The sequence below is a fragment of the Pipistrellus hanaki genome (genome assembly GCF_964339955.1).
Source record: "Pipistrellus hanaki genome assembly, chromosome: X".
NCBI classification, from domain to species: domain Eukaryota; kingdom Metazoa; phylum Chordata; class Mammalia; order Chiroptera; family Vespertilionidae; genus Pipistrellus; species Pipistrellus hanaki.
This window is the reverse complement of record NC_140524.1, coordinates 39,590,954-39,607,643: the sequence shown is the minus strand read 5'-3', so window position 1 is coordinate 39,607,643 and position 16,690 is coordinate 39,590,954. Positions and strand designations below refer to the sequence as shown.

General features: G+C 37.6%; 1 protein-coding gene and 1 long non-coding RNA gene across 2 annotated transcripts in view; both read left to right on the top strand.

Moving 5' to 3' along the window:
* HTR2C (5-hydroxytryptamine receptor 2C) overlaps positions 1-8,603 on the top strand; it is a 365,841-nt gene extending 357,238 nt beyond the window's left edge. The window contains exon 6 of the mRNA XM_084870291.1: positions 7,516-8,603. Coding sequence (XP_084726417.1) covers positions 7,516-8,342 — 827 coding nt within the window. The 3' untranslated portion in view covers positions 8,343-8,603. The remainder of the gene's footprint in view (positions 1-7,515) is intronic.
* LOC311615093 overlaps positions 1-16,690 on the top strand; it is a 629,078-nt gene that overhangs the window by 305,733 nt on the left and 306,655 nt on the right. The gene's annotated exons all lie outside the window — the stretch shown is intronic.

Below are 16,690 nucleotides of genomic sequence, written 5' to 3'. Positions count from 1 at the left end.
TGATATGTTTTTTGGGTTGAAGTTTATAAAGAAAATGAAATTTTAAAAACAATGAAAAAGGGAAACCTAGCAAATCTTGAAGTGTCTCAGAGACCCTCAGAGTTCTTGAACCACACTTTGAGAACTGCTGGCACATATCTTTAATTTAAAAAGTATTGAATAAGATAAGTTACGCAATATATTGTTATTAATGCTACTTTAGTGGTTACTATTATTTATAATTTCCAGATAGTATCACAGAACTTGAGTTTCTTCTGGTTTTGTTGATTGCATTCATGGTTTCTTAAAACAAAAACTAAAGAAAGATGGCCTAGATTTGGTAAAGAGGTTAAGTTACTTTACCAAATATTTGTATTAACCCAATTGAGATAATGCATTTTACATGTATAATGTCAGTAATATGCATGGTTCAGTGCCTGGTACATAAGGTAGACTCAGTAAAAGTCAATGTTAGATTTACTCTTTACTCAATGTACATAAAATTATACAAATAAATGCCAAGGATCAATTGGCCTCACATATCTAAAAACAACATCTGCTCATCTGGAATCACTCTGCTACTCTCTTTTGTGGTCCCTTGAAAAGGCTTACTTTTAAGCCCAAGAGTCCCTTAGGAAAAAGAATAAATCTTTAACAGAAGCAAGTTAACATCACTTCAGAGCTGGGCTGACTTTCACTGATCTTAGACTCAGTGTATGAGGCCTTCCTCAGAGACTTCAAATGTCTCTAAGAATATCTATTATAAAAGATTGTGCAGCATTTCTTGTGGAGATTGACTCTCTGTTCCAGCACTGTTTCCTGAGTACAGGTGTGTCTGCTCCTGTCAGGATTCTTCCATATTCTAGTTCCCACATTGCTTGTGGAGGGGTGGGGGAAGGAGATGGAAAGGGAGCAATTCCCCTATACTCCTCTGGTCTTATTACAGGATCCTGAGAAAGTATAATCTTTGTCCAGAAAATGAACTTCTTCCCTACAATTATATCAAAGTTTTTGGTGAGTGTTTACACTTAACAGTCCAAGAGTCCTGTTCTAGAAGTAATCACTTTCAAGGTTAGCAGTGACCACCAGGTCTTGGAGAACTTTATGATCTGAGGTCTAATAAGTATTTCATTGTCAGTTTCAAAAAGGACCTCTATGTTTTTATTTTTACAATTTTAAAAATATCATTAAGCTTTTGTTATGGAGACTTTCAAAGATTATAAAAGTAGATAGAACCATATAATAAGACCCATGTATTCACAATCCATCTCCAAAATGTATCAATTTATGGACTCTCTTGTTTCATGCACACCTCCATCCACTTCTTCCTACCATATTACTTTGAAATAAACTCCACACAACATAATATTTCATCCGCAAATATTTTAGTGTGTATTTCTAAAAATATAAGAACTATTATATACATAATACCAATCTTAATGAGCAATAATTATTTAATATCATCAAAAGGCCATTATTGCTCAGAATTTCCAGATGTGTCATGAATATTTTTTAAAGTTTGTATCAAGAGTTCAAGGGGCTTGATAGGTCTTTTAAGTCTTTTAATCTGTAGCAGAAGTGTCTATTTAGATTCTTTGTCCATTTTTTAATTGGATTGTTTGTCTTCCTTTTGTTAAGTTGTATAAATTCCTTATATATTTTGGATATTAACCCTTTATCAGATGTATCATTGGCAAATATGTTCTTCCATGCAGTGGACTTCCTTTTCATTTTGTTGATGGTTTCTTTTGCTATGCAAGAGCTGTTGAGCTGCAGTGACTTGGCAGTTGGGGTGCTCTGGTTACACACCCAGAACCAGAGAGGAGGGAGCCTAATTCTGGGTTGTGTCACCTGAGAACCGCCCTCTCACAACCCAGGACCCCTTGGGAGATGTTGGAGATCCTGTTTCAGCTTGATCCCCACAGGCCAGTCTGATGGAATCCACCTCCAGTATTTTTAATATACCCTGTTTCCCCGAAAATAAGACAGTGTCTTATATTAATTTTTGCTCCCAAAGATGTGTTAGATCTTATTTTCAGGGGATGTCTTATTTTTCCATGAAGAAGAATACGGTACACATTTATTGTTAAATGAAAATAAAGGAAATTTATTACCTGTGTATGGTACGGTAGTAAGGTAGTTGTCAACACAAACCAGACAAACTGTGAATCCTACAGTATCAAGAATTTACTCATTTATTCAATGACAATCATGTCATCATCTTCTGGAACATCATCATAACAATCCAATTCCTGAATTTCCTGGTGAATTTCTTGTGACTCCATTTCTTTCAGAATCAGTGGACCAAATCCCTCATGTTTAGCCTAGGGGGGCCATATTTTCAGTGGGGGGTGCCTTATATTTCACTCAGAAGGAAACCTATAAGTAGGTCTTATTTTCGGAGGGTGTCTTATTTTCGGGGAAACATGGTATTGCTGGATTGGATTTGCTAATATTTTGTTGAGAATTTTAGCATCTATGTTCATCAGTGATATTTGCTTGTAATTCTATTTCTTTGTAGTGTCTTCATCTGGTTTGGGAATTAGGAAAATGGCTTCATAAAAAGAAGTTGGAAATGTTCCTTCCTCTTGGATTTTTTTTTTAATAGTTTGAGGAGGAGAGATATTAATTCTTTGAATGTTTGATAAAATTCCCCTCTGAAGCCATTCAGACCAGGGCTTTTGTTTGTTGGGAAGTTTTTTTTATTACTGCTTCTGCTTCATCAATTGTTATTGCCCTATACAAGTTTTCTGATTCAGTTTTGTGAGATTGTATTTTCCTAGGAATGTTTTCATTTTATCCACATTGTCCAGCTTGTTGGCTTATTGTAGTTCATAATGTTTTCTTACAATCCTTTGTATTTCTGTGGTGTCCGTTGTTATTTCTCTGCTTTCATTTCTGATTTTATTTGGGTTCTCTCTCTTTGTTGCACGATAAGTTTAGCTAATGGCTCATCAAGCTTGTTTATCTTTGCAAAGAACCAGCCATTGGTTTCATTGATCTTTTGTATTTTTTTTACATTATTATTTCTTTTAGTCTCTGTGTCATTTATTTCTGCTCTAATACTTATTTCCTTCCTTCTATTCAATCTGGGCTTTTCTTGTGTTTTTTGTTTGTTTGTTTGTTTGTTTCTAATTCTTGAAGTCGTGGGTTTAAATAGGTTATTATTAATCTTCCTTTCCTTTCCTTTCTTTTCTTTTCTTTTTAATTTAGGTAGTCTTGTAATGCTATGAACTTCACTCTCCAGACTGATTTTGTTGTGTCCCAGAGATTTTGGGTTATGTGTTCATTTTCATTTGTTTGCAGGAAAATTTTTATTTATTTCTTGATCTCATTGATAGCCCATTCATTGTGCTATTTAGCATGAATATTTGGAATGTTTTTTTACTGTAATTGATTTTTAATATCATTCCATTGTGATCTAAGAAGATGCTTGACATGATTTCAATCTTCTTGAGCTTGTAGAGACTTGGTTTGTATCCTAATATGTGGTCTACCTTTGTGAATGATCCATGTGCACTTGAGAAGAATGTATATTCTGCAGCTTTGGGGTGAAATGTTCTCTAAATATCAATTAAATTCATCTGATCCAGTATGACATTTAGAGTCACTGTTTCCTCATTAATTTTTTTGTCTGGAATATCTATCCAACAAAGTCAACAGGGAGTTAAAGTACCCTACTATGATTGTATTTATGTCTATCTCTCCCTTAAAGTCCTCTAGAAGTTTTTGTTGTTATTTATTTAGGTGCTCCTATATTGGGTACATATATATTTATTAGGATTATATCCTCTTATTGGAACGATTCCTTTAATATTATGAAGTGACTTTTGTTGTCTTTTGTGATGGCCTTCATTTTGAAATCTATTTTGTCAGATATGAATATTGCTACCCCAGCTCTTTTTCTGTTTCCATTTGATTGGAAAATTTTTTCTATTGCTTGACTCTCATCCTATGTGAGTCTTTTTTTTTTTTCCTTTCTTTTTATTTGGGTATCTTATTAGACAATATACAATTGGGTCATGTCTATGTATCCATTCATGAACCCTATGTCTTTTGATTAAAGCATTTTATCCATTTATATTTAACTAGAAGAGTGACAATTGGCATGGCCTGTCAGAATTGAGTTGAAACCAGTAGTTCAATGCTGGCTGCCACTCCTGCCTGCCGCTCCTACTCATCCTGGCCCCACTACACTTGACACAGGCTCATGCCCAATCAGTCTTGATCGTGAGAGGTCCATCAATCAGCTGAGCAGTGCTCCCACTGTGGGAGAGCACTGACCACAAGGGGGCAGTTCCTGTGTTGAGCATCTGCCACCTGATTGTCAGTGAATGTCATAGCGACCAGTTGACCAGTCGTTTGGTTATTCGGTCACTTAGGTTTTTATATATATAGATGTTATTATTGACAGGTACTTATTTATTGCCATTTTACTTCTTTATGCATATGTTTCTCTCTTTTATTATTTCTTCTACACATTACTACAGTCCCTTTAACATTTCTTGCAGTGGTTGTTTGGTGGTGATAAACTCCTTTAGCTTTTTTTTTTTTTTTCCTTATCTGAGAAGCTCTGTATTTCACCATCTATTTTGAATGATAGTCTTGCTGGATATAGTCATCTTGGTTTCAGATCCTTGCTTTTCATTACCTTGAAAATTTCATGCCATTCCCTCTGGCCTGTAGAGTTTCTGATGAGGAATCTGCTGACAGTTTTATTGGAACTTCTTTGTAGGTAACAAAGTGCCTTTCTCTTGCAGTTTTAAGGTTCTCTCTTTGTCTTTAATTTTTGGCATTTTAATTATGCTATGTCTGGATGTGAGCCTGTTTAGGTTCTTCTTGCTTGGGACTCTCTGTGCCTCCTAAACTTGTGTGACTTTTCCCTTTACCAAGTTATGAAAGTTTTTTGTCACTTTTTCTTCAAATATGTTCTCTGTCCCTTGCTCACTTTCTTCTCCTTCTGGAACTCCAATTGTGCAAATATTGTTACGTTTCATGTTGTCCCACCACTCACTTAAGCTGTCCCCCGGTTTTTTGTTTTTTGTTTTCTTTGATTTAGTGATTGTTTCTACCCTGTCTTTTAATTCACTCATCTGATCATCAGCATCCCATAATCTTCTTTGTATTCCTTCCACTATGCACTTTATTAGTGTTATGTCATTCTTTATTTCTGACCTGTCTTTTTTCATAATTACTATATCTTTTCTCATGCTGTTGAGTATCCTTGCCATCATTATTCTGAACTCTATATCAGATAAATTTCTTATCTCCATTTCATTTTGCTGTTTTTCTGGAGTATTCTCTTGTTCTTTCATTTGGTGGTTGTTTTTTGTCTCCCTGTTTTGGTTTGTATCTATGTATTAGGTAGATCTGCTGACTCCCAATCTCTAGTGCAGGACAGTGTCAGATGCTGTTCTTCACTGGTTCTGAGTAACCTGTTTGGGGCTATCAGCGATTCACAGCTTGTGGCTCCCTCTGCTGGGGCTGAGTGCCTTTTTTACTGATGGGCTTATACTTTCTAGAGATTCCCTTATATTTATGACTTTTGGACCAAATGTTCCAATGATATAAGATGGCAGCATTCTTGCCTGTCTTTTTATAACTCAAGAAATATAACCAATGTGCTTTGTTGTATTCTGTATTTCCAAAAGCCTGCTGAAATTCATCCAAGCATTTCAGCAAACTTGGTGAAAATTACCTTCTGATACTTGTCACTCTCCCAATCCAGGCTTCAGAGATTTTTGTACTAGGATCCTGCTCTATATTACAAAATACATTCTGTTTGGGTATATCCTAGTTTTTATAGCCTTTCTTACTTTCTTGAATAGCATGCATAGGTTCAGAGTTATTGGAATGTACCAAATACCCCAAGAAGTCTTATCATATCTATTGCTGTTTCTTATACCATCACTTGGTGTCTCTCTCTCTCCTCCCCTCTCCCCCTCTCTCTTTTTTTCTAGAAAAAGGCCATTCATTTTATAATTTCAGTGTCTGAGGAAAAAGGCTTAAATATCACTTTCCAAACACTTTCTTCTTCTGGTCTTCCTAGAGATTAAATAACAATCAACATCATGAGTGAGCTCTCAAAAAAAAAAAAAAAAATTGACAGCTTTTTCCCTTTTGATCATCCAGTAACTTTATACCTGAGGAAGGATATTAAGACAAACTGTAGGGACTTTCAGTTTCAGATTTGTCACAGTTGTCTGCATGTTCTCAAAAGCCAGCAATGATCTTTGAGAGTGCATTTCTATCTCTCCTCACAGTTCATGGCATTGATATCCACCAGCTCAGGATTCCTAATAATAATCTAATATAATTCTGAAAATGCAATCTGAATTTTCTCAGCCTTCAAGTTTCTGTTGACATATGGGAGAATAAATTAACATTAAAATTTTACTTTTCTTGCAAGTTATTCCTACTTATTGATGCAGGACATCTTCAATATTTTCCAGTGTTTTCTGAAAATTTTCATCTTTCTTACTGATGCTTGTGCACATAATCACATCCTGCTCCAACCTCCTTATTGATATTTTCTGCCTGTGAGCATATTTATTAATGTAGATGCTTACCTAGAATACTAACTCTCAGTATTCTTAAAAACAAAAATGCTCAAAATTTCACACAGAAATTAGAGGACTGCATCTTTTCCAAGTCTGTACTTCACTCTGTCTCTTAAACTTGAAACAATGTTGCTCTATGCCCAGACTCTCAATTAAACTCTTGCTAAAAAGAGTGTCCTTCCAGTTTCTGCTTATATAGTATTTCTGCATAGTGATCACATCTAGTTTCTGTAACACATTTGGGGGTCATGCTGTCCTCTCCATCTCCAATAACTCCAGAGTTCCCGGGCCATATCTCTGAAGGACTTACACATAAATGTTCCTCTTATTGACCTCTTTCCTCAGGAAAGGCGTGAATGGAAATGTATGTTGTCAGCTAAAACCTCATCTCAAAGTCAGGCCAACCAAACCTGGTATGCTATTGTTGCCCTTATAGGTGATATACTCATCATTTGTATTGTATTTGGAAGATGATATGCTAAAAAAAGAATGATTGAAGTTTTTAATCTCATTGAGTACAGATGTAAATGTATTCATTTATTCATTCAATAAATACTTATTGAGTACCTTTTATGAGCCAGGACAGTTTTAGGAACTGGAAATAAAACAGACACAATCCAATCTTACAAAAACAGTATGTATGATAGTTAATCTTAACAATGATAATTCCATGCCTTCTAAAGGGATTTAGGGAGAAAGCATTCCTAACATAGAAAAATAACTTTCATTTTCTCACACTGCTACTCCTTTGTGTGACTACCAATTTATGCCATGAATAGCTTTCAACAAATGTCAAATCTAAAATTTCTTCAGCAAAATGCAATTGAATATCAGTATATGCCATTGCACAAATCTGTTCAGTCCTTCAATGTGCTATAACAATGTTCTACCCTTTTTATTCCTTTTTTTCTTTCTCTTGTCTTCTTCTTTTTGTTTTGTTTTGTTTTGTTTTGTTTTGTTTTGTTTTGTTCTTCAGGTGTGTCAGTACCGATTCCAGTGATTGGACTGAGAGATGAAAGCAAGGTGTTCGCTCACAATACCACCTGTGTGCTGAATGACCCAAATTTCGTTCTTATTGGGTCCTTCGTAGCGTTCTTCATACCACTGACGATTATGGTGATCACCTACTTGCTGACGATCTACGTTCTTCGGAGACAAGCTCTGATGTTGCTACGCGGCCACACCGAGGAACTGCCCAAAATAAGCCTGGATTTCCTGAAGTGCTGCAAGAAGAATGCCACCGAGGAAGACAATGCTGCTAACCCTAACCAAGATGTGAAACCTCGCCCAAGAAAGAAGAAAGAAAAACGTCCCAGGGGCACCATGCAAGCTATTAACAATGAACGGAAAGCATCGAAAGTCCTTGGCATTGTTTTCTTTGTGTTTCTGGTCATGTGGTGCCCCTTTTTTATTACTAATATTCTGTCGGTTCTTTGTGAGAAGTCCTGTAATCAAAAGCTCATGGAAAAGCTTCTGAATGTGTTTGTTTGGATTGGCTATGTTTGTTCAGGAATTAATCCTCTGGTGTACACTCTTTTCAACAAAGTTTACCGAAGGGCTTTCTCCAACTATCTGCGCTGCAATTATAAGCCAGAAAAAAAGCCTCCTGTCAGGCAAATTCCGCGAGTTGCTGCTACTGCTTTGTCTGGGAGAGAGCTCAATGTTAACATTTACCGACCTACCAACGAACGCGTGGTAAAGAAAGCTGATGACAATGAACCAGGAATAGAGATGCAAGTTGAGAATTTGGAGCTCCCAGAAAATCCCTCTAATGTGGTTAGTGAAAGGATCAGTAGTGTGTAAGAAAGCACAGCACAGTCTTTTCCTACACTAATGTTGGTAATCTAGGAAACTATTCTTCTATGCTCTCCTGTTGGTTCTAACTAATGTAAATACTGCTGTCTGGAAAAAGTGTTTTTATATATAGCTTTGCAACCCTGTATTTTGCAATTATGTGTACAATAGTGAGATTTAGGGTTCTATATTTACTGTTTATAATAGATGGAGAATAACTTATTTTGATTCTTGAATGCATTAAATGTTGTTTTCTTTCCCTTCCTTCTTCCTTGCCTCCTTCTCCTCTCTCTCTCTCTCTCTCTCTCTCTCTCTCTCTCTCTCTCTCTCTCTCTCCTCTGCTCTCCTCTCTCTCCCCTCTGCTCTCCTCTCCTCTCCTCTCCTCTCCTCTCCTCTCCTCTCCTCTCCTCTCCTCTCCTCTCCTCTCCTCTCCTCTCCTCTCCTCTCCTCTCTTGCCTTCTTTTGTGAATAAGGAAATGTTCATCTCAGGTGGCATTTGCAGGAGACCAGAATGATGCATATGACAGTGGTTGTATTTCAGCCACATCAAAATTAAAAATTCGGTGGAATCTTTCCGGGTTAACAGTAAATATATACTTTAAATTCTTGCTGTGCTGTGCTCATCCATCTACACACATAAACACAGTAAGATAGGTTCTGCCTTCCTATACTCTGTCATATCATTAGTGAGGCAAAGGTAGAACATAGCCTTTTTGTCACATATGGGGCAAAATTTGACATTGTCAGAGTATTGTGTTGATATTGTACTGCAATGTCTGTCCCCAAACATAGTGGTATTTTAACATAGCAGCTGGTTAACCAGGACTACAGAAGTGGAAGGATAATATGAGATACATCCACTAAAAGCTTTTCACTTCTTAAGGACAATGTTGAAATTCCGATTATAATGACAAACAAATTGAAATTAATGTTTTCATTCTGGTCCTTAGTAAATACCTAATTATATAATTAAACTGGGAAATGAGATCCCAGGTTTATTTCCCAATCCAGAATTCAACATCAATTGGATTTTGATCTCAGGATCCTGAAAATTCGTGTGCTACACACAAAGTGAAATTAGCATTTTGAGCCTTATTAAAATATTTTTTTAAATTATGGTACCTCTGTCTATAGGGCCCAATTTTGTAGTCCATTTTTGAGTAAAACTTACGTTGGAAGCATAGATGATCAAAACCTTGGAAGCTTTACTTGATTAAGGACTACAGAATGAGGCCCTTAGAATGTGAAAAAAAAGTAATTAAAAAGAAGCTTTTACTGAACTCTAGGAATAAGAGAAATACAGAGTTTCCATTTGGATTTTAAACAAAATTTATCTCATTTTCAGATCCTTCCAAACTCTAGTGCAGGAAAAGGCTGCAGCTAATTTGTGAAAGTGGCAAGCTCTTCATTGTACTGCAATTATGTACCAGAAGTCTAAACCTTTGTTAAAATATAGTGTTGTGTTACAATCAGTGTTGGCCATTGTTTTATTCGTGGGCCTGCTGCTCTCTAAGAATTCAGTACCCCTTTACTAGCTTGTAAACCATGAAAGGTTTTCAGGCCTTGCTACAGTCAGACCATTAAATCTATGCGTGCGCAGAGTATACAATGTTTCTAGTAACTGTATTTCCATGTGTGTCCATCTCACACAACTGTGGAGCAATTTCTGAAGAATTCATGATGCTATTTCTTATACCTGACAGTTACTTACACACCTTAAAGTGTGCCTCTCAGTATTCTGAAATTGGTGAAGGTAGAATCTGAATTTTTAAAACCCCTGATTTGTGTTTTCAACACTCAGCATAGATAAATCCAACAGTCTGCCACAGGGGCAGTGAGAGAGCTGCTGTACTTGAGGAAACTCATACAGTCTCTACTTGATTCACAACACTGCCAAATGTCAGTCAATTCCTTGAGCATGCCCAAATCTAACATGAAAGTAAAGCCTACCTGCCTGTTAGCTCTGTCGAACTGCATGTTAAAACAATTATATGAAATAGAATGAGATGATTTAATTCTTACTGAAATTAAATGTCTGGAGAAACAGCATGCATAGAGCATGAGTTGTGCACATACAGAGGGTGTCCTGCATGTATGCCATGTATGTTGCATGAATCCATCAATTTGTATTAATGTAGGGCAGAGTAGGTGATATCAAAGGACTGAAGAAAACCCTTTAGCAGTCCTTAAAAAGACCACACATTCAGATCTGAAGTATTGTATTAGAGAAAATTGGAAACATCTGATTTCTTGACTATCAGGGCAAGCTCATAGCACATGTTTTACACAGAAATAAAATATAAACCACAATGTTCAAAAGCACTGGCAATAAGTTGAATGATAATAGCTTATAGCACATTTGTTAATAATTCTTATGTCATCAAGTAGTAGTACTTAATAATACCCAACACAGTAATTCTCAAATTGTGTGCTATTCGTAAGTTCTGTGTAGTTTGGTATGAAACAAATATACTTATTTGGATATAAATCTTACAGTTCAGTGTTAAATCTACAAACTTTTATAAGTGTTTTAAAAAGTCCATGTGATAACTGTGAACGTAGTGAATTTACTGTCAAACAAATCATTTTGATGAACTATTATATATGTATACCTGTTAAAAAACATGCAACAGACTGCCTTTATTATTTCCTGTAAAATTTCTTCATTATATGGTACTTTTTGTGAGTGGTGGCAAAGTGTTGTTTTATTCTTGGTTACTGCATCTCCCCGCTCCAAGTTTTTGTGATACTTCCCATTAATTTATTAAATTTATTAAAAGTTGGCTGGTGTGTCATGTGTCTTTATTCCACCTGCATCATTTGAGGGGAAAATATAATATTTCACTTATTTTATTTTAAAATAAGTTGACAAACACAACCAGAAAATGCTGCTCTTCTGATTAATTCTGAATGTACTCAAAGACTACACCACCAGAGGAAAGACAATTAAGATGTGTAAACCACAAAAACAGTATAAAAACAACATCACTGATTATTCATGAGCAGAATAACTGCACTACCAAATTATCCTACCTTCCTTCAGCTGAGCAGGGATGTGGGAGGCACACATACTCTCCTTGTTATAAGTATCAATACTACCTTATTCCCACCAGACTCTAAGCTCCCCAAGAACAGGAAGGACCATGTCTATCTTATTGATGGTTTTATCCCCAATAGTTAGTGCTCACTATACATTCAACAGATATAGGTTGAGGATCAGTACATGTGGGCCTTGTATTATCTTTTAGTGTTGCCCAAATGGGGCTTACAATTCCCTGCTCTTCAGTCATACAGTGTAGCATAATCACCTTAACTTGCCTCCATCCCAAATGGCTTTGGATATCTCTGCAATCATCAAGGTAACCATAGTAAGCTGCACTGTTCCTTCACACCTGGATCCAGGGATAACAAAATACATATATATCTTTTTGATGAGTGCCTAGGTGATATTGGTGTGACTTCACTTCTCTGAGAAGAAAGCCTGGAAACCTTATTCTTTTGCCACTGTAACTAGGTTAATTCCTAAGAGAATGTGAAGAAATAAAGGTTCAACTGACACTTGAAACAACCGGTCACTGCTGTCCATAGCCAGAAATACCTTGTACTATTGAAGCTAGGGGCCTACTTTCTCCCAATAGGAAAGCAATGGAGAGATGCCAAAATTTCTGAGGGAATTGAATTGGAATGGCTACTACTATTGGAAAGGAAAGTGGGCAATGGAAGGCTGAAGTGCCTCGTTCCACAGCATTGGAACTTCTTCATAATTTGAAGACAGAAAGCTGCTTCCTATTATCAAGTGACAGCAAGTTTCTGCCTACTGCAGAAACACACAGTTCCTCAGTTCACACTTAGGCCAATGCAATCTGCAAGGTTGAGACTCATTTCGCTCTGTACATTTTCCCTAAGTACATGTTAACATATTACCTACAGAACCCAATATATTAGAAAGAGATATTTGTATAGGCAATGCCAACAAAAGTAGGTGGCATCATAGTGGTTCTCAAACAATATGTGGCATATAAGTACAACCAATGGACACAAAACTCTGGGGAGGGAGGGTGTGTATGGGAGGGGGGGCAATGTTAAAATATGTACACAGATAATAATTTAATAATAAAAAAGAACAATATGTGACTTATAGCATACCTATTAACAAATGGTTCTAAGAAATAGGTTGGGTTCCCCAGAATGTAAACTTTGAGATGGAGATAAGTTTGCAGGATGTTTATTGGGAAGTGACCTTGGGATCCTTATGCATGTGGAAAGGGAAGGAAATTGGAACTGGGCAGAGGGAGAAGTTGGACCCTGACAAAGGAGCAATAAGAGTACCAAGAGAGGGAGAAATATACCATTTCACTTCATTTCATTGAAACTTAAGTTGAATTTTTTAAAAGAAATCCACAAAGGCAAAAACAACCAAAAAGTATCACCCTTCATGACTAATTCTTCAAGTTCTCAAAGACTACAATGCCAGGGGAAAGACAATGAAGAGGTGTGAACAACAAAACACTTAACTGATTCCCAGGAACTTTGAATCTAGGATACATAATGAGCAGCAGTATCTGTGGGCCTTGTATTATCTTTTAATGTTGCCAAAATTCAGAGTTGTCTCAAGTTGAAGTGGGGTGACCAGGCTTCTATATACCGCTACTGGCCCCAAGAGAGATGTATGACATTATGCTGGTTCATGCTCTTCCAAAGATGATGCAACTCTCAAACGGGGCTGATAGTGGAAAGCTGTTGGTCCACAGTCAACCCAGCATCAGAGAACTAAGCCTTTCAGCCCTGAAGGTTGGATCTTGGCAGGACAGTACAGCATCTATAACAAATAGTATATTTATTGGGTAAGAAGTAGTCACCACTTGGTCCACTACCTGCATAAATAACATGAAACAACCTGGCTGGCTGTCACTTAAGCCAAAATCAAGAAAAAGGGAGATGAAAGAAAAGGCACATTTTTATATGTAGTTTCTCTTATTAAAGGTATTCTCAACCAACAGCTTGCTAGAATCCATCAGGATACCTTAGGCTAAGCTGTAATAAAAACCAACCCCAAAGTCTCAGTGCCTTAACAAAAACAAATGCTCATTTTGTTGCGCAAACCTGTGCTTGCTATAGTTACTCTGGGAAAAATGGTGATAAAGACCTCATCCTCACACGTGCTTCCACGTAGCGAAGAGAAGTGCACTTACTGAACGTATGTCTCCCACTAAATTTAATTTCTCTTACTACTGCTAATTTTCACTTTAATTCTAAATATATCTATATCCTCACACCTTACCTATAGCATTATTTATATCCTTAACTTTATCCTTAAAACTATCTTTATATCTAATCCTATCCCTGTCCTTAACTTTATAATTAATTCTAACCCTAACAATTGGATTTTTTTTTCTTCTATCGTTGCTACAGGAGTTTTAAAATAAAGTAAACCACCCAGATGCTTCTAGGTGCTCTAATTTTAGTGCTCCAATTAAAAAATGGCACCCCAGGAATATGTCATCTTTAACAAGTGGGATAGGAGCCACATGCTTTGAAAGTACCGTTACTAAAAGCAGCTGAGAAGTACACACTCATATCTATACATCTTCTCAGTCCCTCTTCCTAGTCTTCCAAAATGATATCATAGGCTAGAGTCTGTCCTACAAAGATATAGCCTCAAAGAAAAGACATGGATCCTTCATTTCATAGAAAACACCTTTTGGTTCAATTTTGGAAAATCTTGGGTCATTTCTCTCCAAAAATTCAACCAATAGCTCTTCTGTCCCCCAAATGTACACTATTTTCCCTTGAGTGGTTAAAGAAGAATAGAAAATAGCATATTAAATATTACTAGTCCAAGTCGCTGAGTTTACACATAAGTCTTTTGTTAGTGTCCAGCAGTTAAGGGAAGACTGATACATCAATGAAACTAGTAGCAACAAAAGAAATTGGAGAGCCCTAGCCAGTTGTTCAGTGGTTAGAGTGTCAGCCCTCAGACTGAAGAGGTGCAGGTTCAATTCCAGACAAGGGCACATACCTTGGTTGCAGGCTCTAACAATGGTTTCGGTTGGGGCTCATGTGGGAGGCAACCAATCAAGTGTCTCTCTCTGTTTCTACCCCTCTCTTCCACTCAAGGAAACTATATCCTTGGGGGAGGATTAATAAAAAAGAAAAAGAAAGAAAGAAAGAAAGAAAGAAAGAAAGAAAGAAAGAAAGAAAGAAAGAAAGAAGAAAGAAAAAAGAAAGAAAGAAAGAAAGAAAGAAAGAAAGAAAGAAAGAAAGAAAGAAAGAAAGAAAGAAAGAGGGAAGAAGGGAAGGAGGGAGGGAGGGAGGGGAGGGGAGGAGAGGTAGTAGGTCAGAGAAAAGTAGACCAGAGTGTGAATGGAAAAATGGGGGGGGGGGGGGGGGTATGTATTAAATCTGACAAGCTCAGAGACCAAAAGTAATCTCAAAGGTTAATCTGATCATAAATTCCTAACTGGGCAGGTTATGGTGGGTAGTTACACCTCAGACATATAACTTCTTAGTAAAGGGTTAATCTTTGTCTTAAGCAAGTCCTGTCCATTGTTCTTATGCATTGAGATTAACATACCTTTGAAATACTTGCCAGTGTAATTATCTTTTCCAGACCCTTCAGATGCAGAAGAGCAATGATCCTCAAGGGAACATATGATCATGTTGCCTATATACCATCCTTATTCATTGTAAATGTTAGATGTTAACTATCCTATAACCATCAATGTAAAAGTATTTACCTCTCCTTTCTACTGTATATCTAACTAGAGGCCCAATGCATGAAATTCATGCACAGGTAGGGTCCCTAGGCCTAGCCGGTGATCAGGGCCAATTGAGGCCTTCCTTCCCTTGGCTGCCGGCTGCCAGCCGAGGCCTTCTTTTGTTCTGTGCCTCCCCCCAGTGGTCAGTCTACATCATAGCAAGTGGTCAAACTCCCAGTTGGTCAAACTCCCAAGGGGACAATTTGCATATATGCTTTTTATTATATAGGATCATAGAAATTCCCACATCTTGCTTCCTCCTACCTCCTTTATATATCACTGATAGATTTCATGTAGTCTTCCTTATATTCCCTTCTTTGTAGGCTAACCAGACTTCAAGGGAGCACATAATCTTAACTATTGTAAACATAGACATTTACCAGTCTTGCTTTCTCCCACCTTCATGTAATCTTCCTTGTATTCCTTCCTTAATTCTAAATGTATAAAAGAAACTGCAGAAATGTCATTCTCTGAAGCATTTGTGATCTTGCTTCCTGGAATGTCATCAGTTTGGCTCACATAAACTCATAACAATTATTTAAAGATTTGGACATTTTTACATCAACAGATAGGTAAGTAGATAGACACAGCTCTTATCAGTTTTGTTTCTCTGGATAACCCTGACTAATACACTCACCTCAAAGCCTGCAGAAGGAATCAGGCAGGCTGACACACAGACTTCAGCCAAGTGAGACTGATTTTAAAGTTTTGACCTCAGGATTGTAAGAGAATATATTTGTGCTGTTTTAAGCCACTAAGTTTGCAGTAGTTTGTTATAGCAACAATAAGAAGCTAATAAATATGGGTAATAAATTATGTCAAATTCTTAATTGTGTTGTTCAGTTACCCTATTTTAGAGGAGTACAGGACAAGCTGCTCCAAAATGTGCTACTTTGGCATGCAGATTACAGTTGTTTCTCTTTATCCACAGTTTTTCTTTCTGGGGTTTTATTTACCCACTAGTGGCCCAGTGCACAAAATTCGTGCATGGAGCAGGGGATTCCCTCAGCTCAGCCTGCACCCTTTCCAATTTGGGACCTTTTGGGAGATGCATGACTGTCAGTTTAAGTCCGATCCCACAGGGACCTAACCCGACAATTGGACATCCCTCTCTCAATCTGGGATGACTGGCTCCTAACCGTTCACCTACCTGCCTGCCTGATTGCCCCGAACTTTCTCTGCCTGCCTGCCTGATTGCCCCCAACTTCCCTCCCCTAATCTCACCCCCAACTGCTCTCCACTGCCAGCTTGATATCGCCCCCAGTTGTCTCTACTTGCCTGGTCACCCCTAACTGTCATCCCCTGACTGATCTTGCCCCCAGTTGCCTTTGCTTGCCTGATCACCCCTCACAGTCCTCCCTTGCTGGCCTGATCTCACCCCCAACTGCCCTTCCCTGCCAACCTGATCTTGCTCCCAGCTGCTCTCCCCTGCTGGCCTGATCACCCTTAATTGCCATCCCCTGCCAGCCAATTTAGTTCTGATTGGTTGGTTTCTGTGCCACTCAGCATCAAAAGCTCCACCTCCTAGGCAGTCATTGGCTCCTCATAGTTCACTCAGATTTGGTTCTGATTGGTCAGTTTCTATGCCAGTCAGGGTCT